Source organism: Larus michahellis, chromosome 9, assembly GCF_964199755.1.
Source record: "Larus michahellis chromosome 9, bLarMic1.1, whole genome shotgun sequence".
Classification (NCBI taxonomy): Eukaryota; Metazoa; Chordata; class Aves; order Charadriiformes; family Laridae; genus Larus; species Larus michahellis.
In genome coordinates this window covers 37,536,831-37,564,703 of record NC_133904.1, presented here as the reverse complement: position 1 = coordinate 37,564,703, position 27,873 = coordinate 37,536,831, and the positions used below count along the sequence as shown (strand labels likewise).

Genomic DNA, 27,873 nt, shown 5'->3' with positions numbered 1-27,873 from the left:
TACTACCCATTTCTCTGCAATAAATTGCACAGGGTATTACTGACAACCTGTTTGTCATTGTGCTTTTGCTCATAATGAAGGGTAGGAGTTTGCAGACCTAGAGCTTTGTGTGTTATTAATGGGTTTTGTACAGCAACACTTCAGTATGTTGGCAGTGGCTGTAACAGCAATATCCTAAATAGCCAGAAAAACAGCAGTCTCAAGATGCCTGGATTTGTAAATTTTCCTGGGATTTTAATGGAAGATGATACACTGTTTAAATAAAGAACTTGCTCAACTCACCTTTTCTAATTGTCCACACATGTATTTCTATTTGAGGTGGCTTTTCAGTCTCTACTGCAATTTTTCTGATGGTTTCTCCTTCCTCTGTGAAAACGGATTCATAGACAGGAAATGTCTCTTTCCCACAGAAGTAATCTTTGTTATCAAAGGTCTGACTTGGCACTTCTTCTGTTTAAAAAAAGCCCAAAACACATACTACAGCTGTAATTAAGTCCTCCAGAACTTACTTGGCACTGGCAGCCAAGCAGGTTTAGTTTAAAAGTAGACTTTTCACTTGTATGCCCACTCAAATCCACCTCCAGCTAAGCCCCAGACGTTTAATAGTGTTCTATTCTGCTAGGTTCTGATGGCCTGCCTGTGGTGGCAAGACAGTATTTGTATTCATAATCCAGCTTCATAAGGAAATGAGCTGTGTAAAACCAGTTGTGAGACTTCTCACAATTTTTGAACCGGTTGTCCACTTTTCAAGCATATTTGAAATAATGGTAGACGTCTCGGAGGTAAAAAAATAACTAAATGAAAATTGGTGGTTGGACAGAGTGAAGAGACGCAAATTAATGTTTTGATGAGGAAAAGGGCAGGTAGAACCTACAAGGTTTGCATTTTGCTTGGCAGCAGCCAGCTGGCCAGTGCAAGCCTGGGCTAGCCACAGTGCACGTTATCTCCTGCCCCCCGGTAAAGTTGTAGAGCATATAAGTAGAAATTGTAATTATTCTGTTGGTAATTGGAAGTTGGACAAAAATGTACAAGAGATGATACAACTGTGAAACTCGGGACTGCTGTTTGTGGAAAAACCTAATAATTAATACATCTCCACACATACAGGACAGACTGCAGGAAAAGGTTCAGCTTTCTTAAAAATTGGCACATAGAATCTCAAAGGAAAAGACAGTAACTTTCTTTTTACTATTGAATTTTCTACTGGAGCCTGTTAGCTAGGTTTTGCTGACTGTTGTCAGCTCAAATGAGCTCAATAAAAGGTGTGGATCTCTGATTCACAAGTATCCAAAAGGATCTAGATACACACCTCCTGCCTGCCTACTGCCACTGTATGGTGCTTTTTCCCACTAAGCAAGGCTAGCAAGAGAAAGTGGGAAGTGGGCATTCTGTCAAGGATTTCTGTGTATGACTAAACAACTCATTTCCTCAGAGCATTTCCACCCAATCCATCACCAAACAAACATAGAAACGGGCCATACAAATTAGAAAAGAAGTTTAAAGGCACAGAAGGGAACTGGACGCTCCTTTACCCTTTGTATCATATGCAACGTGGCTGGTCATTTGGCAAGCCATCAGCAGATTCATATTAGCAGATTTTTCACTAGTTGTAGGCATTGATTTTAGTAAGTAGCGTCTACGTAAGTTTAATTGTTAGTGCAGGATAGACACAATGCTGAATTTGTGATGGTAGTATTTATTTTAAGGATTAAGTTACATAAGTGACACCAATCAATTTATAATCAGGGGTTTTGAATCCTTCTGGTGCATTTTAAAAAGCAGAAATGGTATTATCTTCATGCAAATTTCACAAGCTAGAAACTGATTTGAAGGTTCTGTGGGCATTGCAGTATGGGAAGGACAGGAGAGCCTTTTGACAGTAATGAACTTTCTGTGTATGTTTCCGTAAGATTCTCTTCAGAAATGAGTGTCAGGAAGTCATGCTAACAGTAGAGAGAATGGGAGTGACTGATCAGAACGTACGTGCCCCAGGCAGCAAGACCCCCATTTGAGGGACAGCAGTGAACAGCAGAGCTGGCCAGGCAGCTCTGCCTGTCTCATGTTCAGATCTCTCCACACACATTAGAACAATGGGCACAGCTATTGCTATTTTCATCAGATCTTATTGTGAGCAGAGGGCTTGAGCCAAGCCCCCTAACATGCACAGCAAAATGGTGGTCTGTGATCAACTTTGTTTTACCTGGACAGACTTTACAGCATTTTCCTTCTACTTTCTGAGGGTATTTGCAGGGATATTGTTCTGGACAATGAATTTTCTTACATTCTTGTTTGGTGATGTTGCAGGTGCACAACACACACTCTACGATTCCAAAGGCCCGGAGATTAGGATGCCAAGATTCACCATGTGAGTATGTTTTGCCATTTGAAACACACACTACAAAAGAAGAAAAAAGCAAGAAAAAGTACAACTGGAAAAGGTATGTTCACTGGCTACCTCACTATGAATATTCATTTGATTCATGCACATTTGTTTGAAGCAGTATCTCTATATATAATTTGTTAGTGTCTCTGGCCCATTTCTCTGGTTGTTAACTTTAACTGGGAGTTTCACTACTTAAAATGAGTCTGAGCCTGTGATCACACTTTTCTGAGCAGTTTTGCCTTGATTCCAACTGTGCTGACACTGGTGTCCATCACTACGTTGAGGAGAACATTGAAGGTGGCCGAGTCAAGTATTTGACTAGCTCCTCTCCAGCGCACGCATTTCAGTGGTACACCATCAACCATTTTATAAAACTCACTCCTTCACCTCCTAATCTCAGTCCACACGCAGGACACAGCCTGATACATGGCCTTTGGCTTCTAGAATTGAATCTGCAGATGACAGGATTATGACATTTGCTACTGAGTCATCTGCAGAACTTTCCTTACCATGAGCTGAACACGGCTTTTGCAGTGAGAGCCATTCTATCACCAGGATGGATTAGAGCCACCTGGGCCTTTTATTGCTTTTTCATCAGAGTTCCTGCTACACAACACAAAGAACAAAGCAAGGGGATGTTGCAAAATGAAGTTGAATGTCCTTTGTGGAAATATATATGTCTATAGGTATGTAAAGACATTTGGCTTTTGGAATCACAAGAAAATATTAACATGAAAGGATGCATATGGGACTGAAATTTCATTCCAATAGCATCTAAACACCTCAAAATATTTATTCATCAGTGCCCCTGGGAGACAGAGAAATACAGCTGACACCAGGAGAGTGGAAAAATCCATGTCTGGTGGAAGCCAGTTTGGGTCACCTGGCAGTTAATGGGAATTATATCACTTTACACCATGTTTGCATTTGTCCTATAAACGTTACTTCTTTCTTTTTAAGTATTTTATAAACGCAAAGAAAAATGCAAACTAATGTTAACAAGGTGAAAGAAAGGGCGCTGCCTGATTTCTAAATGTGAAGCTGAGATATGTTGTAAATATTTCCAATTCTTCTAATATGGCATCATTTTTATTAATGCTTTTATTTGTAAAATATGTTCCTATTTTGCCTGTAACTTTCAAAAGCAATTTAATTTTTATCTGTAATCTGAAATTTACATCTAACTGGTAACAGATGTGACCAACTGGCTTATACTTTGTTGAGTTACTGAGATTTATGGGGAGTGTTTTTTGCAATGGATTGTCTTTCATGGGATTATGCTATCATTTGGTTTATAATTTGCTACTTTTTAACTCTTTCTTAAGACATGTTTTTACTTTAGAGGTAGGAAACAGGTTTGTTTCTGAAATAAAAGCAAATAAAGTGTTATCTGTGTACTAAGAACATGGGAGAAAAACTGTAAATAAGAAAACTGGTAAGTACTCAGCTGCTCAGAAGGCTTCTTACATGCTTAAATACTATATAATTGCATTTATGCTTGTATGGTTTTTTTTTTCCCTAGATAGAGTTATCCAGATCCTTTATGGACATAAGTATTTCATGACTTCTCCCTGACAGGGGAGGGGATAATACGTGACATGGTGTAGATACATATTCTCTCTGTTTTAAGGGTTTGTTTAGCACAGAACAGTTAAATAATTACTCTGAGGTAGCAGATGAAGCCTCCAGTAGAAGCTAAAATATGGCGAGTAACTTCTAGTTTCCTGATGCCCTATTTTTAGTGCTCTTCATGTTTAGAATGATAAATCTATATCCATGCAACTGCACAGTATTTGCATGTCAGGAGAGTTGTGTGCTTATTTTTTAACTTGTTGAAATGCATCTCAAGGGGCATGTGCATTAATTAATAAAACACTTGTTAATTGCACAAGAACAAAAGAAAATGAATAGTCAGCATTCCTGTTTCCATCACGGGGCTCTCTCAGACACTCTCCAGGCAGTGAGTGTCTGAAGTGGCGGCAGCTACTATATACTGCATCCAGAAATATGCAATTCGCCTGTATGCTCTTTATTTGCTGAAACAAATCAGTTAGAAATTGCTTTGATGATGTCTTCATGTGTGAATTACATGTCAAAGATATTGCACTGCATGGAGATTCCTGCTCCTAGATTCAGCATAAAACACTGGCACGATCTGAATGTTTTTTCATGCTTGTTCAGGTGGATAATAAAGATCCTATGGCCAACATTCCTTCTGTTAGTTAATACCTTAAAAGATTAGTTGGCCCTAATACAAGGGCTTTTAACTCTTTGTGGGCAGTTTCTAAGTGCATACCGACTCGTATTTGTGGATAGATGCTCTTCTGAACATGCATTTGTACAGCTATTTCTTTTATGGCTTCTTAGGCCTGTTCCTGCCAACCTCTGTTGACTGAGGTACACCACTGTGGGAACTGAGCATCCCACCCTTTTTATTGTACAAAACCTGCAGTCCCACTAACTGGAGAATTGATATTTTCCCTCTATTTTTGTCCTTCCTATAATGCAGCAGGAATATAGTTTAGTCATGTTTGGATAAGGTTTGCTATATGGGCTCAAAGTTCTGTCTGTTCCTACTGGACAAGTCACTGATGAACAAGTTAGCAAATCTAAAGGCATCAGGGTGTCCTTTAGGGCACAAAGCACTCGCTTCCCTGGTAACTGTTGCATGTGTTCTCAGAATTATGTAGCACAATCCCAGAAAGTAATTCCAAGAGCAACGCAATAGTGTGGTGCCTTTGCAGAGTGAAATGCCCTGTTGTATGCATAGGCACAACTGATCTAAGTCTAGAGCTAATTTCATATCTTTAATAGCTTATTGCTTTTTGCTGCCCTGCTTTGCATTCAGTCTCTTGATACCAGTGTGAATTTCCAAGATTCTTTTGTATGTTTTGAGAAGTCTTTTTGAGCTATAGGTGACTGATTCCTGACCCAGAGTAATACTATAAGAAGTACTTGTCTTTACCTCGCCCGTGCTTATGCTTGTTGTTGATGACAATTTGTACTATTGTTCCCGAAGCTTGCTGGGGATCCGGTAGGACTCCACGGTTACTCCTGGCATTGGGAAATCGAGGAATGTTGACTACCTGCCTCGCAGAGGTGGGTGACAGGTCATAGTGGGAGCGATGGTATGAGTGTCTCTGGAGACAGAAAGAGAGCAGGAAAGTAAATGTCTCATTCCCATGAACATGAGAAAAGAGGCTGTACTAGAAGCTTAACACAGATAAAGTGTTGCCACTGTCATCAAGCATCATTAAATGTAATGAATGGCACCATGCTAAATAAAGGCCATTCAGGTTTTACAGATAGTTAACATGGTAATTAAGTCATTTACAGATACACAGTTGTATCTCACCAGGCTGTGTATGTCAGTGTAGGTGTCTTTATCTAAGTTGGTCATCTGAAGTCTCTAATCAAGTCAATGGACAGAGAGGCAATTTTAGAACCATCCTGTTGTGTATTTCTGTATCATGAGGAGATGAAGAACAACCCAGAAGTGCCTATTTCGCTCCATGTATTAAAAATGGTGTTCAGAGCTAGATATCTACTTTACTGATGTCTGCTCTACTTTAGGATTAAATGAGAAGAATTGTAAGCTTGTCTCATTTTCCTCATCAAAATTGCTTTCTGCTGTGGCTCCAGTGGCAGAGCACATCCAGAATGACTATCCAGCTTCTTGTTCGCTTGCAGCTTTAAACTCTCATGTAAGGCGAGGGTTAGCCTTGCCCAGACTGAGCAGAACCTTACTAGAGAAGTCTCATTTTATTTGCAAAGGAAAGTAGTAGTAGTGGTAGTAGTGTGCAGCATGTTTTCCAGAGCAAAAACAATGGTTATTTTTAGAGAATTCTTTTCTAAAATACCCATGGGCATGAAGGAATAGTGTATATTACAGCAATTATTTTCTCACAAATCCAAAGACCTGCTGGCTCGTCTATTTAGGTGCTGCACCTAGTGCTTAAAAGCTCTTCATATTCTCTCCGAATGCTGTTATAAAAATCATCTATTGAGGAGTAAGTTGTTAATGGATACTCTTAGCCCCAGAAGTAGTGAAGCCCCTAAAGTAAATGTATACATGTATTTATATACATGTATATATGTCAACTGTGAAGTGTTTGCAATTATGATTTAAAAGTGATGCCTGCATAGCAAACAAAATGTTGTAGAATTTTATTCTTATAGAGCATATAAACCAAAGACCAAATCCAGAGCCCAGAGTAGCTCATGGGAGTTTATAATTCAGCATTATTCATGAATTCAGGTTGAATTTATTAAGGCGATTGCAGAAGTGGAAGAAACCTGTTTTGGGTAGATATTCAGACCTGTTATCATCCTTTTATCTTTTTTCCCCAATGTACTGGCATGCACAGCACCATAGGAAAACATGTCTTTAAATTGTAGGTAAGACTTACGGCTTCCCTGTTGGCTGGCTGCCGGAAGATATCGCCGTCAGAATGTTCCCAGGATAATTCTCCATCTCCTGTACGTGAAGCAGAGCAGTATCAGTTAGGGGAGTAATTGTGCAACACCTTGGGAGATACTTAGGGGAAAAGTCTCATCCAGCTTTACAGCTAAATTTAGGGAGGTGGTTGCATCAGTGTGTAGAAGTGTCAGTTGGTAGTCTGACTTTATTGTACTAGATTCTGTAGAGTCCAAAGGAAAGACTTCAGTAAATCATCTCAGGATGAAGATTTACTATCAGATTTACGTGGCTTAACAATATGCTATGGGCAAAGTAATTTCCAGCAACCATTTGCTGTGTGATCTCAGGCAAAGGTGAGGAGACATGACTTAGCTTAGCTCACAGAGAAAGGCTAAATTGTGTGACCTTCCATCTACTGCCGGCTGAGGGAACCCACAAGTACAGTTACTGTTGCTCAACTGAGATGTAACTTGACTGAAAATTAAATCCTCAATTACATTTTTGTAGTCAGCTCTGAAGTGTTTCTGTTAATAAATAACATTGTATTGTATATATCAAGAAAAAGTAAGCCATATTTTGTCCTGCAAATTGCTTGTCCCTGGTTGTTTTTTTCTCTTATTTATACTTTATTTAATAAAAATTGCTAAGTTACAATTCACCCCCAGGTATGATTATAAACCAGGTCGGTGCTTTCATCTGTTTGTCAGGGACAAGCTGTTTCATAAATAGAAGTGATGGCCATGCTCAGTGCATGACTCGTTAGACACAAACCAGCAACTCTTCCAGGAAGCCAGGCACATTCAATGAGTTATGGCAGGATGTATGAGAAGTTGGCCCGCTAAGACCAGACCCCATCTAAGGTCATAGGCTCCTATATTTGCATGTAGAGAGTATGAAATGTTCAGCACTGCTTTTTTGAATCAGGCCAATCAAAGTACTACAGACTAACGCTCATAGCAGTAAGGATCCTCGTAACAAAGTAAGGACATTCTGACTTGTCTTTTAAAAGAGAAAAGGTTTTGCTAGAACACTTGTGATTTGTGCATGTGATGCAGAAGTAATGAATGCTTTTGAGAACCAATGTGAGGGACCCATAGAGCCAGGCTCTGGTTCCTCACAGCCGAATGTGATTCATGTAAAGGGAAGTTGGAAAGAAGAAACCCTCAGTTTCTATTCAGAAGTAGTGTCCAGCTGTTTTCTTTGTAAAGACAACTTCATAAATACAAACATAACCAAGCATAATCTACGGTGGAAATTATATCAGGGAAAAATCAGTTTAGGCTAGAGAGGGAATGTGGCTTTAAGAAGTTTTTAAAGACATATTTAGAAGTGTTCCTTGATAAGACAAGCCATGGAACTGATATCTGATTCTTGGAAAACTTGTACAAGAACAGGAGAAATCATTTAGGTTGGAGGGGAGCTTGGAATTTATCCCAGCCTTTGAATTCAGATACAGGTACAAATAAAACTGCTTTGCTAGTGGCTCAAAGCCTAGCTCTGGATGTGCCAAGCATTGCGCTGGAATGCAGAGCAGTACCACCACATCAGGAGCCTTGACCTAATGGCACAGATCATAGGCTTGGGTCCTCAAAGCAGGATAGCTGCTGCAGCAGTAGTAGTGTGTGATACTGGCTTGGGAGAGCCATGGTGCTGATGCAGGTATGCCTCCAGTTCTGGCATTAACTTATCCAGATTCAACTCAATCAGATCCGTCATGGATCCACTACCTTAGTGCGTACTATGTATGAGCATTTTATCCTCTATGCAGTTCACGAGAACTTTCCCCTTAACTTAAGGGAAAGTTGGATCCTGACATAAATCAGCATCTGAACTATAGTGCTTGGAGCCTTCTCCAGTCAATAGTAGAGGAATTAATAGGAAAATCAGCAAATTTTAATATGTTAATATATTTGGCCATACAGGGAGTAGAAACTGACTCACAGTTTCCTCCCCGTGAGCTGTCCTAAATCTTGATGCAAACATTTTGGTTAGGTTTGCATTTCATAAGAACCACAGAGGGGAGATAAAACAGCTTATGCCGCATTGAAAAGGACAAAGTTGATTGCAAGACAAATTATTGTTTTAACATTTTTAAATAAGAGTAATAGACAGTGGAATACATTAAAAAACTCTGCATCAACGGAGACGCTGGGTTGCGTCTGCTGCATAATCCAATTTAATCTCACCTCTCATATGGAAATTCTAATGAATTTATTTCTCATTAGTGACTCTGGCTGAAGTGACCTAATTTACAGCATAGCTATGTCTGATACTTCGTACTTTGGAAGTCAGTTTGATTTTTGTAACTGGAAGAGGTTGGTTTCAAATACAGATCAAATAACTATTAGGGAATAGATACTAGAAATCAGATGATTAGCAAGAACTTACTTTAATTAACTGTCAGTGTATTACATTTAAAATGGTATATCACTAAATTTCACCCTGGCAAGCCAGGACTATCACCCTGCCTGCTTGAGATCAGAAAACTTTCTAAGCAGTTTGCCTGGCAAAATGTTTCAAGATTTGTAAGGGTACTGTGGGGTAGCATGGCAAAGCAGCAGAGAATAAGGAACAATCTCTATGCAAAGGAGTACTGCATAGAGATCCTCATCCTTGCTCTGACTGAGCTGATGTATTTATGCAGCACACAGCATAGCCCTGCCGAAAGATTAGTTCAGGTCCTACATGGTGCCACACTTAAGTTAATTACCACTGCATCTCCACAGGTTAAGTAGCTTAGATAGCGTGCTCCACTGACATGACTACACAGCTTCTATCCAGGAACTTGTTCCTTCAAAGCGTGCTGTACTATCTCTGCATCATGCTGCATTATTAAGCACTGGTGCACTCTGAAGTACTCTTTTTTGCTCAGCCCCTTCACCACTCAGACCTTTTGGTCCAGTGTGTGTACTCAGTAAACTCCTTAGGACAGGGACTGTGGGACTATGCTAGTTTGTGTTTCACATCTCTAGCACCATGGGCAAAATTATACAACCAACAATATATTGACCATGCAATAGTACTGAGTTCAAACAAGCAGAATCTCAAAAGGATACCGGTGCACAAAGGTGCAAGCAGGAGAGTTTTTCAAAGCAGCCTGGCATCACTGATATCAATAGAGTGGCACTTCTGAAAATTACAGGTACCTTTAGGTGCTTATCTGCATCTTTGAGAACTGGCCATAGCTGCTTTGATACCCTAGAAGTGGTGATTCAAATGCCACAATACTAATAGTGAGATAAACTACATTTAGAAATTCTCAGACATTTAGACAGGCTTTTAGACAGGCATTTAGGTTTAGACGTTCAGAAAGGTTGGGAAGGCCCCTAGAATCAAGTTCCCTATGTGTACAAGATGTAAAACGCAATTGCTAGTAAAATACTGAAGTCATCTGAGTATAGACCGACACCTAATTTAAACTGGAGTAATTGGCCTTAGCCTCTGAATTGAAATTTTTGTGTCTTGCATAACTTGAGCAGGTCTCGTAATCTGTCACGTAGAAGCTCGTCTTTTGTTGCAAAGCTTTTCTACACAGAGAAATGGCAACTATTTCAATACATCATTTAAAGCCTTGATTTACCTCATTATGGGGATGCAACTTTATCATCAGTGCACTCTCTCCTTGTTTCAATTTAGGAAAACAAAGGTATCAGTGTTACCCCACTGGAATTCAAGGTTTAACTTCCCAACCTGCATTGGATTGTAAGTACATGGGAAACTTGCAGATAGTATCCTGAGTGACAGTGCTGGTGCACAGACGGGGAAAGGAGTAAATTCAGAGCCTGTCCTTCTGTGGTTGTACTCAAACTTACCTCTGCAAACTGGACAGCAGGACTCCGGAACAGAAACCGGGAAAGAGCAAGTTAATTTGGGACAAGTCTTCAACCCACAGTATACATTTCCTTCCTGCCAGTAAAACACAAGGAGAATTTAGAAGGGGTCATCGATTTGTCTAGTACTGTGTATGCATTTTTTTGGACATGCTTAAATCTAGTATGTATGTTTACATAAATGCCACTCCAGTGTGCAAAAGCAGAATAGTAGACCAATGAAAAGTCTGAATAGCTTTTTTTTTTTAAATCTGTTGTCACGCAGAGGAAGGTCCCTTTCTTTAAAAAAACAGGGGGAAAACGAAAGAGGTAAAAGTGTGTGGGGAGAAGAACCGCAATTTTTGTAGGCTGACAATATACCTGACATTTTTGGTACTAAAATCACACAGTATAAATTTCTGCCACTTCCTCCTCTCCCTCTGCTGTGTCTTACCATTGAACTGGAGGAATAGCTTAGCAGTAACGGAAAGTTGTGAAGCCTGTTCAGTACTTGGCCTGTTAAATTTGTAGTTAATGTAGAATAGGATGATGATTTGATCAGAGGAGGTCCAGAGTTGCCAATACTTGGTACTGGAGAGCTGGTTGGATTGAGACGGATGTTTTGGTTCAGACACTGGCTCTGAAGAGTCACAGGGTGACTGCTCAAATATACTGGATTTGAATTGGTGACATTTCTGTGGCCCAGTGCCAGTTTACAGAGCTGTCCACTCCCAGCCTGTGGGGCTTTTTACTTATCAGCTCAGGCCAAATGAATTCAGTTTCAGTCAGTGGCTTAGTGCTATATTTTCCAGTCAGGATGAAGTGAAATATTCGATATATGCCAAGTAGCAATATTTTACCTGCTGCCTCTACCCTGTAAGCTCACTTACAGCAGATGCTTGACAGGGTAAGCTTTGTCCACTGTGTTTGAGTAAGAGGTAGCCTGGCATTTACCAGGCGCTGCAGACTGGCTCTGAGCACTCTTATGAGTTTCAGCATTAATTTTCAATTCCCAGCCTTTGCCATGTGTTGGTTATATTTCAGTGTCATGTCTTCTAGAAAAAAGAAATGAAGGACAGACAGAGCAGGGGTCTGTCAGATCATGTTACTTACTGAGCAACTGCACTGGGCACACTGGTTTGCTTGCCTGTTTTGGAAAAGCCCCTCGGCCACAAACATTTCGCCATGATGGTAGGTGGTGCCATTGTATTCACAGGATTTCCCGGTGATTTTGCTGCTTACTGAGAAAAGGGAGTCTTCTGGAAGCAATGGGAAAGGAACACTTCAGGCGCGTGTTTTTGACAACTTGCAATATCACAAATTCATGGGAGGAAAAGCTTCCCTCGTTTGTCTTTATTATAAAAGGACAAGTTTTGTCATGCTACAAAGCATAAGTGATATTCTCATGCTGCTATTTTGCTGAACTTTAATAATTCACACTTTGAGTTGACTGTCCCCGTTGATTTTAGGGTGTTGATGATCAACTGCAATGCCAGAACTGATGGCCGTGTCTCATGCTGCTGTTTCTTCTCTTGCTCTGTCTGCTGTAGCATTTGGTACTAGGATAGGGAAGTGCAGTTATGTGCCCACTTGTTGTGTTTACATGGCTTTTTCACGCTTTAATGTAGAAGGCATTAAGCCCTATATACACACAGAATCCCACTATCAATAGCACTGTTCTAGCATGGTTTCCCCCTTCTTAGTACTGGTATCATTTTATTAATGATTTGTAGTGTTGTAGCCCATACAAGACTTAGGTGCAGGTTAGCAGCTTGTGCCATAGGGCATGCATGATGCCACCTCCATGCCATCCACAGGCACAAACCTTCTGGTAGAGGAGCAGTGATACCAATAATGGAACTGTGTCAAGAGAAAACTATGTACTATGCAAGTGTTTGTTTCTAGTGGCCTTCACAATCTGTTGCTGCTGTTCTTTTCAAAATGGGCAAAACTTGTCAAAGGCAGACTACAAAAGCCACCCAAAAGCTGATTTTTCTTTGACATGCATTTTAATGTCAGCTGTGCAGATGAATGCATTTTATTTGCAGAACTCTGTGCATATGACATAGTGCACAAGATGGCAGTGTCAATTCACCCCTGAAACCTCCTGTTTCAACTCAAGATCATATTGACTTCTGCACCAAATGGGTTAAATTTTCTTCTAAGACATAAAGTTATCCATACCTTACATTAAAACATGCCCTAGATTGTTTATTAGCAGTTGACAAACTGTTTAAAGGGATTATACTTTACCTGTGAAATGTAAGTCACTTGATACCCACTGGGCAGTGAATCTGGCACTGTACATTTACATTCACATGAATTTAGCATCTCAGCATGGGAAGAAGCATTTCAAACAACAGCTCTGTGGAAGTAACAGTGGAGTGTTTGTTCTCTGGAGCCCGAATCACTGCAAATTTCTAGGAATGCAGCTGAAATTTCATTCAGTGGGTTTGGGCTTTCATGTGAAAGAAACCCGAGCTGAAAATTCAGGTTTTGCTGTAGCCCCTTTCATTATCTATCAGATAAACCTGGAAAGACTTTTTTGTGAAACTATGCCACCACAGAATGCACATTTTTTAGCTGGGAGCTCAAGCGAAAGAGCAGTTTTCCGCCAGTATGCACTGTCATTAAACACTGACATTTAGAGTCTTCCATAAAAGCATGTATTTAGTTATATTGGTCCATCAAATGTTAATAATATTTTGAATGGTACACATCAAATCTGGCTGTGGAACATACATGTACTACAGTATTTGAGAGTCTAGTGGGTCAGCAAAGAACACTCTGCAGAAGAATTGCAGAAGTTAGCCATTTAGGGTTCCTTGCCTGACATTTCATTTCTCTTCAGGAGACAGACATGGTATTTGCACTTCCTCCTTTGAAGCACCCAATACATCATTATTTCAGTGCAATCAAGGGTGTCTAATGATACCTTGCCAGAATCTTATAAGTAGTACAGAGCTTTGACAACACCTGTGCTTGGCATAGAAATGCAGTGCTTTTGGCACTTTCTGTATGATTTGCTAGTAATACACATTCTGGAATGGCAAGATCTATGCGCTAATTAAGACACAACCTTTGAAAGTCATCAGCAAAAAATTCAAGTGACAAATTCAGCTACTGTCATTTGGCACAAATATTGGAAAACATGAATAAAGAGGAACTTCGCAGAACTATGCTACCTTCTGAAACTTATGTCACCATAGTTTCTTGGGCTTTCCAAGAGTCATCTCATGGAAAGCAGAAAGAGAGACTGCCAAACCCTTAGTTATCCCTTTGCCCCTTGGGCAACTGGAAGAGCAGTAGAACTGGAAAGAAATGAAAACGAAAGGAGAAATGAAAGGAGAATACAGATGGTTCTTGTCTGGATATGAGGCCCTGTTCACGCAGCCTCTGCAGGACATTGCTGTGCCCATGTGGGCTGTCTGTCCAAAAGCAGTATTTGGCTTGTGGTCTGACATTTGCAAAGACCAACACTTGAATGACTCATGGTGTCTCTTCAGAGTACTGGATGAAGAGAGTAAATTTTACTGCAAATTTACCTTGGTATATGCCACATTGCTCAGATTACTATGAAATCACCAAATGCCTGCAAACTGTGGCTTCTAAATAAGGGAAGGTGGATGCTTTTATTGCTTAGAAATGACAGTGGAGAGCTGCAGTAGGTAGTTGTTTTCATCTATATTTCTTTTCAGTTGATCATAGCAGTTAGGCCTATAACAGCTAAATCATAACATGCAGCCCAAAACACATGTATATCTGCCTGTCTTTGGAATACGGGATGAAATTCTATTGCTATTTTGAAGCCTTATTTCAGAAAAAATTATAAGGGAAGTCAGTTTCAATTACAGAGAATGAGACCATGGTTTAGGTCCTGTGCTGCACATACCTGTGCATATGATTATCTTTTAGCACATTAAGTGAATGGGCCTATTTGGTTGCATAAAATAAGGTTTAGAAGAAGTTTTCAGATCAAGACCGCATTACTGTTATTGCAAAAAAATATATACAGTCATGTATCGAAGACAGAATATTGGAGAGCGCAACTGATCCTCTCCAAACACAGCATCTGTCTAAAACTGCAAGGAAGCTTTGTTTATATTGCATGTCTAAATATAACTTGTCGGGTGCAGTTTCTCTGTCTTTGCTAGTGTGTCACTGACTTTCTACAACTAGGACTTGCCTTGGTTTCTTTTCTAGTGCTCTTTAAATCATGGCTAATTAGAGGAGTTCAGAATCCCTCATGATGTCATATTCTCCTGTAGAATGTGAAATGAGAATAATTGTGGATTGTTTTAACAAGTGCCAGGTTTGAACTTTGAAAAATCTTGGCATTGATATTGATATCAGCATGCATTATTCTGTGCCTTAGTTCAGATATATTAGAATGAGATTAATTTACTGCAAATATACTGCATTGCTCAAAGCTTTATTTGTAAACCTAGCTTCCTAATCGGGATTCTTCCCAAAGCTTTATCTGGCATTTTAATGGTGCTCGCTAACATCGCTTTAATTATCTGCCTCTGTAAAGCACCAGGCAAACCATCTGTGTGAATCCTTTTAATTAACTGGGTTCAATCTGGGCTTTTCTTTCTGGCATTCACAGAATGTCAGTGGAAGCAATATAAAACATATAGGGTAAAGATGTTATAGCATCAATTGAAAAGGAAGTATCGTTGTTTCTGTGGTTGGCATTTATTCTCTAAGGGTTGACAGGCTATTCTTACGTTTGCCTGTGATTTTAATGGGATCGACATAAAACCGTGAGTTAGCAATATGGGTAGCACTGATTTATCACCAACATTAGCACTGGGTAATGGCAGGGGGCTAAGATGTGCAACCTACGCTTCATGTGCCTTGCTATGGCTTTGAACTTATCCTGTAAGTAGCTTTAAAGGTTGAACCTGGCTGAAGAAATCTCTCAAGTTTTACAAAAAGTCAGCAGAATACAACTGTATAAAAAATGAATTAGCTTCAAAACGGCTATTTTTTTAAAAGCAACTTGAGACTAGGGTGGCTAAGCTTGAATTCTTATATCCAAGCATTCCTCTCTTCCAAACCTGGGATTCTGTCCAGCTTCTCTTGTCTACATAGGCTGTTTTTCACTGGCGTACCATACACACAAGGTAAATCCTGGCCTCAATGAAGCCAATAGAAAGGTTTCTTTCAGGATTCAGCCTAGATGCTTACTTGAACGCTGCTTTTTAAGATTATATTTGAGATGGATGCTTGATGCTTGTATTAGTAAGAACTGTTGATCTATACAAACAAGATTTGCATCAATGCAAGATCTGTAGTACAGCCTGAGATAAAAGTTCACTGTGAACTAGAACTGCATGTAGGTATAGACCATGTATTCCATGAACTATAGTCCATTTGACAGGGTGTGTGAAGAAACAGTATGGCAAAAGTTCCCCATGAAGCGATGCTAACTTAGTGTGAAGTGCAGTACTAATGCTTTCCTGATAGTCTCACAAAACAGTTAGATATGAATTTGGTAACCCACAGACATTTTATGGAAAGTTTCTGGTTCAGTGGAATTTACTCCAGTCACAGATTTTTCATGGAAATCTGCCTAGGTTCCTGATGGTCTGCCCATGACTTGAGGTTTCCAAGGGCCAAGGTTTGAGGGCAGCCATACTATGTACATAGAGCAGGGCTTCCCGGCTTCTGGAGCTTTCCAGTCTCCTGGCAGAAACAGATGCTGTGTCACATGGATCACAGTCAGTTTTGGAAACACCATCTTTGAGCTTTTTCTGTTTACAACTGTTCCGTCCTGGATTGTTATAAAAGCTTGGTCCTGAGATGCTTTACCCTTACTTGGACACGGAGCAGAAGAGCATCAGTTATCTGCAACTAATCCCTTGAATAGCTTAGACAAATTCCATGGGCAGTTCCTGGTGTTTGAAACAGTGGTAACTTCTGTAAAAGTATTTATGTGCAGACAGTGAAAAGCACTAACTAGCTATGAGCAAACTAGCCTTTTGGGAAACATTACTGTAGGGTGACTTACTTGAGGAAGGGTTTTAGGATCCAGGCCTTACTGCAATCAATTTTCACCTTGGATCCTTCTGGATAAAGTTAGGAGGTACGGGTACAATTGACAACAAACAATTCTAGGACACTAGCTAATAAACTGGCAAAACCACCTCAGAATCAGTACAGTCATGGCATGATAATCAGTAAAGTATTTATGATGTGACATCTGACCTACAAGAGAAGAAAATCAGTTGCTTTTGGGTGGTCTTTGCCATTGTGGACAATGAGACCAAGCATCTTGGCTTTCTGAAAGTCATTGTGACAAGTTTTACTGATCTGCAACCAGTAATAGGTTGAAGTGGTAACCAAGTGTACACCCGAAATGGAGATCATACAGATTAGACAAGGAAGGTGTGTAGGCAAAGTTCATGCTGCTGCACACCTCTCAGCAGGGTCTGCTAGGACCCTGCACAGCACCTCAGTAAGGGTCTATGGGGTTTAATTGCATCTCTATGAGATACTTTCTTGTATGATATTTTGGCCATTCTTGTTAGTCCTTAACTTAACACTCTCACTATTGCTTATTTTAGTATCAGAACATCTGGCAAAGATCATTTTTTAAAAATCCTACAGACTCTTGGCTTGCTGACTTAGAAACTATTTTTAAACTGCGACATTCAGAATCACCTAGTGTCATTTACTGCAAAAGATGGGCTTTTAACATCAAGCAGAAACACTAGGCACTCAGCCTGGCTTGGTTTGCAGTTTGTCTATTTTCTTAACCACCCTTATAAAAACAATCAAGTGCTAAACAATATGAAATTAATCATGAGGTCTAATGCCTTAAGAAACTTACCATACTGGGAACTGTTCTGCAGATAGTTTCTCTGGTCTTTTGTAAGTAGACAGATGACAGATTAAGAATTTGAATCCAGAGAGGATTTTATGAAATGTGTTTTCTGAATCAACCCTGAGCATAAGCATGTACAGACCAAGAGACCGAGGATTTGTTTTAGAACCCTATTTGCTAGAGAAGCAATTGAATTCTGCTATAGCTCTGGGACAACTGTTTGCACTGACATCTCTCCTGCTTATTCGCTTGTATTCCCAGTGAGCTTAGTCGCAACAGGTACTTCTAAGCTCTCTAGGCTGCATCCTGGTGCAGGAAACTGTCTTTGGACATCAGCTAACTGCTCATCTAACATGCTGCTTCTGCACAGGAATCAGATCACCCGAAGTTGTAACTTGACATCATGTTAGGCCATATTACTCACATTGACATTTAAAATTGTCATAAGAATTATAGTTTAACTGTTCAGAAGCAACACATAAAGAACAATTATGAAGGTAAAAATAAAACACAATTCTTGGAAATGTGCAGAGCACGAGCATTTCTAATGCCAGAGAGAAACATGATTCACGTATGAGAGTATTTCTTCCTGTTTTGCTTATTGAAAATTTTATGAAACCTGAATCAGCTTAGGTACACACACTGTCTAACACAAGTGGGCAGCATTTTGATGACCTGACATCTGGTTTTGGAAGAGTGTTTGCTTGGGTAGGAGTTGCACATACCCATAAGTCTCCTTGTTAAAAAAATATTGTTAATTCTCCTCCTTCATGGAGTCCAAGTCTTTTCCCTACAAGCAAAATAATTCTTTAGGGTAACTTACACATAAGTCAGTAGAGAGATACAGGGATGATTCTTGATTATTGAGTCTTTTTACTCGTCATTTCATAGTAATGTTAAAGGCTAACACAACGGGCTTCAGGTTCCACTGTGAAGGATTAATTCTAGGAGGCCCCAAAATGTAACTGAAGTAGTCTGAAATAACAGCAATGGGATAACTTATTCATGTGCAGAAAATTACATTTTTGGATAAAAACCTGCAGGTAGATTTGCAATTTACAAAGTGTGTTGAAAGAAATCCAGACAGCAATGTAGAATAAAATGCTAACTTGCACTGACTGCAATTCATGCTAGGAGCTGGAAGCATAAAATACAGGGACGAAAGAGTTGCAGATAAGATGTTAGAAGCTTCCTTTATGTTATGCACCTTGTTACCTCTCTAGCTTTCTTCAACTGCTCCCAGAATGCAGGCTGCAGTTGCCAAAGGCCAACCACAATGTAAAAAATGCTGTGTTTTACTCTGCCACTGAAATGTGTTTTCAAGATGAAACAGGCTGTCACCCACAGGAGCTGTGCATCTGTCTTAGAATGGAATTCACGTTGTGTTTGTGTACGGGACAAGACCTCCCAAAATTAGCTAGCCTGAGTAGTATCGTTCATAGCAATAGCTCTGTCCTGAGCCAGACACATGCAGAGTAGGAACTGCGCTTCCCACTCCAACTTTCAGCTTTTATCTGAAAGCAGAGCCGGGACTGGCAGAAGCAGAAACAGTTCTTGTCTTTTTTTTGCCAAACACGCATGACAATGGGCTGACTTGTAGATTTTTATTTTTTTTTAAATCCTGCTGCAGAATCTTTAAAACTTTAAGGGTAACAATATAGCCTAAGGTCCCACCTTGCATGTGGTGAACAGCATCTTTTGCACCACAGAATAGGTTAGTCCATTTCTTTCAAATGGGTCCCAGTGAAGCCAAGGAATGACTTCTGGAAGAAAGTACTCCTCAGTGAATAACTCTGGAGACTAGGAATCTTAAGTAAACAAGGTGTAACATTTTAATTCCAGTTTTGGGGCAGCAATATTGAAAACTAATTCAAAGCACATGAGCTGTGCTTTTGTGCTTTTGTTCAAAACATTTCCCTTCAGCAGGTAATGCTTTTGCACCTCATGCAGCAGAAACTAAACTAAAAGGAAGGTCCTGACAAATGAAGTGGTGCGCTTGTGCTTCATTCTCGATAGTGTATGCTAGTAACGCCCTGCGTCATCGGTATATGGGGAAAGCAACAGCAAGTGATATATTAGTATCACATTGGATGGCAGCCGTTTGGACTCTCCTTTGTAGTTTTGCATGTTTGCTGCCTACTAACTCACATTATTTATCTTTCTATGTCACCAAGGACATGTGTACAATACTTGAGAATCTGAAGCTCCTTTGCAGCTCCTACTGACTGCAAGATACAGGCTTTAATCTGGCATTTTACTGACGCAGGCCCAGAGTGAGTGACTGCAATATAACTCTTACAGTTACTTTTGACTGCACAGCCAGTTGGAACATGGTTGAATCCTCTGTCACCCTGATACACAGGAGAGAAACACAAAGTGAGTAAATCTAATCACTTTGAAATTCACTTTGTGAGGGGACTTGGGCTAAACTCCTCTCTCCAGCTTTAAAATGGTATGTGCCTCTTCCTGTTGCTGGAACAGCCATTTTGACAGCTAGATAAGCATGTATGGATGTGAGCAGTCATGGAGCTGCTCTGAGTAACAATATCTGAACTAGCCTCCTTTCACCTAAGGATTCAGAGCTCTGAAAAAAGTAGTAATGAGTCCTTTGACCCCTGCTGTTTTGGTGTCTACGTTCCAAGGGGTTCAGCCAAAGCTCTTCCCAGTCCTGGAAAAATCTAAGTGCTAGTAACATTCCAAGCAGAAGATAAAGAAGCCTGCCTCCAGGCAGAAATCCTCTGTTAGACTCTTCCCTCTACTACACATAAGCCAATGGAATATGGTTATTATATATAAGAAACAGCTATTCAGTATGAGACACGTATTTGGAATGGAGAAATAAATATGTGTTGATAATATGATCCTTATAAATTCAAAACAGAGCAGCCTAAGAAAGAGGTGAGGGAAGCGTCCTGCAGAAAGAGATTATGCAGCTTGCTAGGAGAGTGACAGTCAGGGAGATTTTGATCACAGTTGTGTTGAATAAATCTGGAATAACTCTGTTGATTGAACTAACTCTGATGCTATGTGTTCAAATCAAACTGTATTTTTAAAATATTATTTAAAAAAAGATCCTCATGTTTATATGGGAAAAAGATCACATAAATAATATTCTTCTGTGTTGATGCAGTGCATTTCATGCACAAATAACAGTGCTTTTATTTAACACAGAGCATTTGCTTATTTTCCTGCTGTTCCAGTGAAACTAAGGTACAGTGACAGCAGTAGGTTTGCTTTGTACCTAGAGATCCAACTAATGCTTGTCTTCTGATCCATTTATACCAGAAAGGCCAGTGCAAAGAAGCATATAGCTGGGAATCTGGATTTTCTCACTCTGCAACTGTGGTTCACTTCCCTCAAAAGGCCTTCAGTGCAGGAGACATTCTGTGATCATATTTTGGCCACCTTAGCATGCGTGTGTGCAATGCTGGGGCTGCCTGGTGAGGAGCCCAAATGCAGAGCAGAGAAAGAAAACAGAGAAGACAGGGAATCTCTGTATTATAGTCAGCAAGGGACATTGTGGAAGATAAGTGTCATGGTGACCTGGGATAACACATGCTTTGTTTTTTCCGTAAATTTACTAAACTTTCCTCTGTGGAGGCACACATTTGCCTCAGAAAGGCAGGAAACCTGTTGGTGCCATTGACTCAGTTACTACATATTCCTGACCTGCTCCTAGCACAGCTTCAGGGCTGCACAACTACAGTGAGCCCTGAGTGCCATCAGCACATGGTGGGACAAACTGCTATTGCAAACTGGCTGTTGCAAGGTCAAAACCACCATCTGCTGAAAGGGTAAATGTTTTTACCGCTATCACATCAAGACGGGTAAAACACAAATATTCTAGAGCTACTTCATCGCCAGAGCTAAATCCTGATTCATCATCTCATGAGAATACAGGAACATCAGATAGAGAAAACCTATTACACTGTTTCAGTGCAAGGTTATCTTCTAGGGATCACCTGGTATTATTTTAAATAACCTTTGCGGCTGGAGGTCCTTGGGGGATTATAGCACAGCGTAACAGAGCAAATGGATTTCTTTCCTATTAAAAATTCCTTTGCTTAATTTCTTCCCTCTACTTTTGTTTCCACTCTACATGAATGTGTCACCTCAAGGTCTGATCTGAAGTCCACTGAACTAAATAGATTTGGAACCTGGCCCAAACACCTACTCTGTGTGGTACAGCGTAAAGGCAGTTTCCTCTTTCATCTTCTGTCTCATATTTCTACCATACTCCTTAGTATTTCTAGAGAGGGGACTATATCACAGTCAATAACTGCATCTGTTTTCATAGAAGGCCGAGTCCAAAAACTATCAAAGGTAATAGAAATCTGTTGATTGACTACAGTAGACTGTGGATCAACCCTCAGTCCATCTGCATTTAGACTTTTCCCTCAGTCACGCATCACAATCCAACTTATTATAAATCTGTGATTTAAAGAAACACAGATGATGTGTGAAGGTCTCTTTAAAAAACAACAAAAACAGGGCAACAATGTTGTTTTTAAAGCAGTGACTGAGGCTGACAATAAATTTGGATTGAAAAGTTGTGCACTATCCAAAAACTGCAAACACAAGCTCTAAACAAAATCCATATGTGCCTCTCAGAGGTGCAGGTGTCAAAGATATTAAGCCACAAAATGCTTCACATTAAAATAACTTCAAGGACCAGGTTAAGCTCTAAAAACTCCAAGGTAATTCAGAGTTAATCGCAACAGCTAGTCTTTAATATGGTCAGACGGTGGAAAGTGTATGAAACTGATTGCTTGAAGGAACTAGTAGCACCTTATCTAGACAATATGAATTTCCATACAGATTCAAGACAAAGACGTAGTTTCAGTTTAAACATTCAAAAGGGTGTTGGTTGTTTTTTAACTTTCTAGGGCTAAAGTCAAGCTCTTCGCATTATTTTAATATATTTTCTGCAGCTTAATTTCCTGTGTTTTCTTTTACAGTGGCATAAAAAATTGCCCAGCAAAACTCTGAAGGAGTCATAAAACACTTACTAGGTTGCTCCATTTTAATTCCTGCTCCAAGGTTGAACTAGTATATGAACCTACCAATCACTCTCCCAGACAATGAAGCAAATAGAGTGAAGCTTTGGTGCATTTTGAATTGTCTCTGAAGCATGTCTGAAGCTCTTGGAAGTCATCTTGGAAAAATTATGAGCAGCCTACCCTACCCTACCCTACCCTACCCTACCCTACCCTACCCTATCCTATCCTATCCTATCCTATCCTATCCTATCCTGTCAGTCCAAAGAATGGAAGTTCTAATTCTGTCATCCATGTGGGAAGACGCGTATTTTTTCAGTGCATTTTGGATGCTGATTTACACATAGATTGTTTGAATTTTTATGGTCAAAAAAGCAGGATGGAAACAAGTGATAACCTCAATCTGGCTGTGATAGCAAACATTCTTTATGAAGCTAGTAATGAAGGCACATCACAAAACAAACAGAATTATCTGAGTGCATGTCAAAAGGAAAAAGTTAGACATCTCCCAAGAATGCCTATATCGTTATATTTCCAAATCAAATTTACTTCCAAATAAACAATCTATTTGAACTATTTGACAGCTATCCATTGTTGGGACTATACAAAAAACAAAGCATCTCACTAATCTCTGATGCTGTGTAACATTCTGTGAGTCTTTCATAGTTCAGATATGAATATCCACCTTGTTTGTATCTATGCAGTAACCATAAACAAGCACGGCTCTGTAATTCTATGGCACCGCCACAGGAACCAAATGCAGACTGGAAAAGTTTGAAATTTGCCCTTATCAATAGATAATAGTGAGTAGTTCTCCACTTATTACTATCAGCTGCTGTGTATGTTGGCATACCTATTCTGCAGTCTCCTGTAACGTAACTGCCGAGAACTTGGGTCACAGGTTATTTTTAATTTCTTTTTCATTATCTGAAAAGTGCTGAGGTGAGCAGTGAAGGCATAGCTACTGGGCCTGCAGGCAGTGCAACAGCATGGATTAAAGGTCTTGAGATTCAGATGCTGAGGTAACAAGGGAAGTAACAAGGGAAGGCAGAGGTGAGCAATGAAGGGGATCTGAGTATGCAGAATTTCTTCCATGAACTGACGCTCATGTCTGACACGTGACAAAGCGGGCAGGATGCTGAGAATGTGTCCAGTTTTTCTAAAATCTGAGATGTGCCAATAGCTCCAAACTCATATTTCTGTCAATGGACTGTTATTTAAGTGCCAATTGTCTATTCCTGGTGTCAGGAAGACAATCCTTGTAGGACTCTTTACTAAGGTGGTTGTGAACCTGTTACATACCATGCATCAGTTGCAGAATATATAGATTTTATTCTTTGGATGAACAGTTCAGACAAGCATAGAAAATGGTTTCAAATGGTTGAGATTTTTAGGACTCTAGCTTTTTGTATTATCTCTCAGACAATTCAACTGCTTGCAGAAGTGTCGAAAATGTGTGAGCAAAGAATAAAACCAGTAGGACTTTCAAGCTTTGCAGTTCATTTGATTATTCCTGAAGTTTCCCTACTCTTGTATTCCAAAAGCAATTGTACAGAAATCTCTTTCTGCATACTGAGTTTTCTTTTTCCTCATTTTTTTAACACTGTGTTTTGTATGGAGACACTTCCAGGGACTTTCAGGTGTACATGCGGTACAGTATGCTGTCATTGATAGATTAGACTTTGTAGGTGACATGTAGGTCAGGTCAGATGTTTGAACTCCTCCAATGGTAATTGTTGACGGCTAAAAAAGAGGTGTGTGAAGGGAACCGCAGTTATTATAATGTTGTGCTGCCTTAATATTTTTTTTCATCTGAACATTTCTGCCAAGATTTAACCATTCTCAATCAATAACTTACGTAGAGATTGTCCTCCACTGTTCCTTAATCCCCGCTAGCCGGAGTACCCTTTGTGTGTCAAGCACAGTGCTCCCATCAGCTGTGTATAGCGGACCAAGAATACAGTATCCAAATCACTTACTTACAGGCTGTTGTTGTTCTCCACAAGTGTTGAATTTTATAAGATTTACCCATAATTTATCAAGTCTGTCATAAAATGACAGCTGTTATTGCGCTGTTGTTTTCATCTCATGAACTACATCTAGGCCTTTAGGAGGCACCTTTGAAAGATGCCTTTTTTTATTATTGTCTCAAAATACAGCATGTATCAACTTTCAGTAGCTATAATATTTGCTACTGTCAAATTCACATTTCAGTAAGAATCATGAAAGAAAAATGCTATCTGCATATCATTCTTCTGAGAATCTCCCTGTGGCCTTCTTCCTTAATCTTTTCACCATTATGTAAGAGAAAGGAAATCAGAGATTGTTTATACCGTTTCATGACCAACGGTCTCAAATCTTTCTATGGGGTAAGATGGAAAGTGGGTGTTTTGGCAGCACAGTTCATTAAGAAATTCGGCTGCCTGGGGACTTAGGCAAGAGTGACTGATTAACATACAGAAAGCAACAGGGTTTCTGTGTTTGCAACTTGTCAGGGTTGAGGACCTAGAAGGTCTTTCATGGTAGGGCAGAGATCGGATCTTTTGGACAGTGGAGAATTCTAAAGTTTTGCAAGTCATATGTGAAGTCTGGATCCATCTCCAAATTCTCATTACTTAGGTGTCTGAACCATGCGTATCGGTTCAGGCACACCTTTTAAAAGGACGATATGCCCTTTGCCAGGTTACTCATAAAAATTCTGGATCTTCACTATTGCTATAATAGTCTGTTTTCAGTCTGGAATTCAGGATCTGAAGTGTTTCTGACTTTAATTTCAGAGTGTAGCATCAGTCAACAGAGATACGTTTTATATGGGAGGTAACAACTGTTCTACTAACAGCACGGAAAACAGTACCTGCTCAGTAAGAGACTACCTAAACATCTCTTAATATTACCATAGGGTTTTTCCTCTTTCCTACTCAGGCCTTACAATCATCTATTTAAAGCAATTAAAACCCCTTGTAACTTCAGTGAGATCTGGGCCATGAGTTTCTCACTTGAGTGATATGGGCAGGTGGTAGCAACAAGAATTGTATAGAGAATGGAAGAGTTAGGCACAATATGCCTTCCTCCATCCCACAAATATTTGTGAAATTGATTGGGTTTTTCTGAACAGAAGGGTGAGAGAACTAGAACTGCGAGCCTGGGAGCTCTGCTGCGTGAGCTGGGTAAAACCAAAATCTCTTCACCAAATGGTTTATTGTACATGCATTCTGCAGTAGAAAGTTGTTCCATCAGAGCATTCCAACTGCCTAGGTTGAAGATTTTGGTCATAATTCAGTGCGAGATACACTGTATTATACACACGCTTCTGTGTTTACATATATGATGCATATCAGGTCAACAGGTGGTGTACATACCTTGCAAGGCTGTCTCTCTAACACTATCTACACTACAGAGTGCAGTGTGTTACCTGGACCAGCTCAGTTACTGGAAGGAATTGAGAGAAGGTAGCACTGAGCTCATTGCAGGTGCTTTTTTCCTGCTTCTTAAGCAAGTTTTGCAGTGCAGTGAGTTTTGCGCTGTCCTAACTAGGATGCTTCCAGGATCTAAAATAGCTAGTTCAAAGATCCAGGTATTACTATGTCATGCTGCAGTCTACTGTGCAGACATAGCCTCATTTATTTTTAGGTGATGTTCTCAGACCACTATGGTGAGATACCTGATCTGGTCCATCTTTGTATTTAGTCCAGCTATGTATATACGTACCACCTGGCATTTTGTTGTTATTTCAATATCTAAAGAACAATGAAAAGTACATCAGAAAAGTGGTTTGAATTTGATACAGAAAAATCATACTACCAAAGGAGCTTAAACTTAAATGTGTTACTAATCACGAATGTTCTTGGAAGTCAGTGTGTTTAATTGGGGCAGCAAGCTTAAAAAATACTGGAGCCAGATGGGCTGATTCGTACAGCAGTGTGCAGCCTTATCTGCTGAGAAATCAAACCAGCAAGTGGAACATGGAAACCCTTTCTAAATCCTGCAATTGTGCATTTCTGCTCTGATGTAAGCTTCCTCCATCTTAGATTTACATATTCAAGAGTGCACTTAAAAATTTTAAATGTTTAACTAGACTCTAAATGCTTTGATTCGCAATCATTCCATGTAGAAATGATACAATCTACAATAAATGTTCCGTCTATAAAGGCACTGTCCATAGTAGTGCTATAAAAGACAGCTGCAGCTAAGAACTTGTACACGATGTTTATTTTCATGACAGGAGGCAGGAGGTCTGAAGTCCATTCTAGCTAAAGAGCTGATCCAGCTCTAAGTATGATGGTGGATTCTCTCCCTGACTCTGTAAATCTCCTCTCCTCTGATGATGCCTGGAGCATTCTGAGGTGGAGGAAAGAGTTCAAGCTCAGAAGCATGTGATGTCTTTTTGGGTCTCACTAATGTGTAAAAAGAGTCCCAATGAATGTGAACTTAGTATTTTTGGTTACATATGGGTGATGATAAGATCTAATTCGGACAGCAAAATACTCTTCAGAGCTGCAAAAAGGAGGAATATCTAGTTCTGTACAAGACACACAGGTCTGGAATTTGCCAATGCTAGGAAGAGTAAGTTTCAAAAAAAAAAAAAAAGTCAGCAGTGAATCTGTGGTAGAAGCTGGTAGGATTGAACCGCTGGTGAAAAGCAGAAGATGCTTCATAACATGTCTGACAACTACTTGAGATTCATGGTGGCTGGTGCCAGGGAGACAGGATACAAACACTGCATCTCTTTGTGTCAGCAAGTCCAGTGTCACTATGGATGCAGGAGACGTTAATTCCAAGGGGAGAGCAGTGCCAACTTTTCTCAAAGGAATCCCTTCAACAGCTCCTCCACTTAGGTAGTTATGAAGTTCAGTTTCCAATGAAAGTTGCTGCCTCCTGGCATTACCTCTGCTTCATTAAATAAGGAGGCAGTTATTTGGGAAGTTACACTCTACAAGGCCTGCAGAAAGGTAGGAGGAAAAGCCCAAAGTCACTGTGACTAACACTACTCATTTCTGAAATGCGGCTTGAGAAACTGAGGGGAAACACAAGTGACAGAATATAATAAGCATTTATGAGAGTATTCGAATGGATGGCTAATGGCCAGAGCTCTGGCACGTTCCATTAAAAAATAACCAGGGAAACCAGAGAAGTGAATTGCCTGCATATCATGGGATGCTGCACAAAAGACATCGTATGCCAGACACATGGCAATGGAAAGCTGGCATAAGATGTGCAGGAATGCTTGAGATTCCTATTCAGATCAGGCATGAACATTACCACTGAAGATAGAGCACCAAATATGATACGCATAATCACTGCAGAAAGCAGAATGCAAATAACCCCTGAAATCTCAGGAGATTGCTGGTCCTCTTTTGCCTAACATTGGCGCAGATCTATCTGGATTACAGATTCAATTAGGGAAAAAATAAACCTTAGTGTAACTCCTATTT

The 27,873-nt window shown here is 39.9% G+C and overlaps 1 protein-coding gene across 3 annotated transcripts in view; it reads right to left on the bottom strand.

Annotated features, from left to right (window-relative positions):
* The window catches only part of CHRDL1 (chordin like 1), a 44,570-nt gene that overhangs the window by 4,764 nt on the left and 11,933 nt on the right, over positions 1-27,873 (bottom strand). The window contains exons 5-10 of one of the 3 annotated variants that reach the window (XM_074601395.1): positions 11,726-11,871; positions 10,616-10,709; positions 6,793-6,860; positions 5,349-5,523; positions 2,201-2,395; positions 283-450 (exon numbers count right to left, since the gene is read on the bottom strand). In XM_074601395.1, the coding sequence (XP_074457496.1) occupies positions 283-450; positions 2,201-2,395; positions 5,349-5,523; positions 6,793-6,860; positions 10,616-10,709; positions 11,726-11,871 (846 nt within the window). The remainder of the gene's footprint in view (positions 1-282; positions 451-2,200; positions 2,396-5,348; positions 5,524-6,792; positions 6,861-10,615; positions 10,710-11,725; positions 11,872-27,873) is intronic. The other 2 variants (XM_074601396.1, XM_074601397.1) reach the window with 2 other exon arrangements.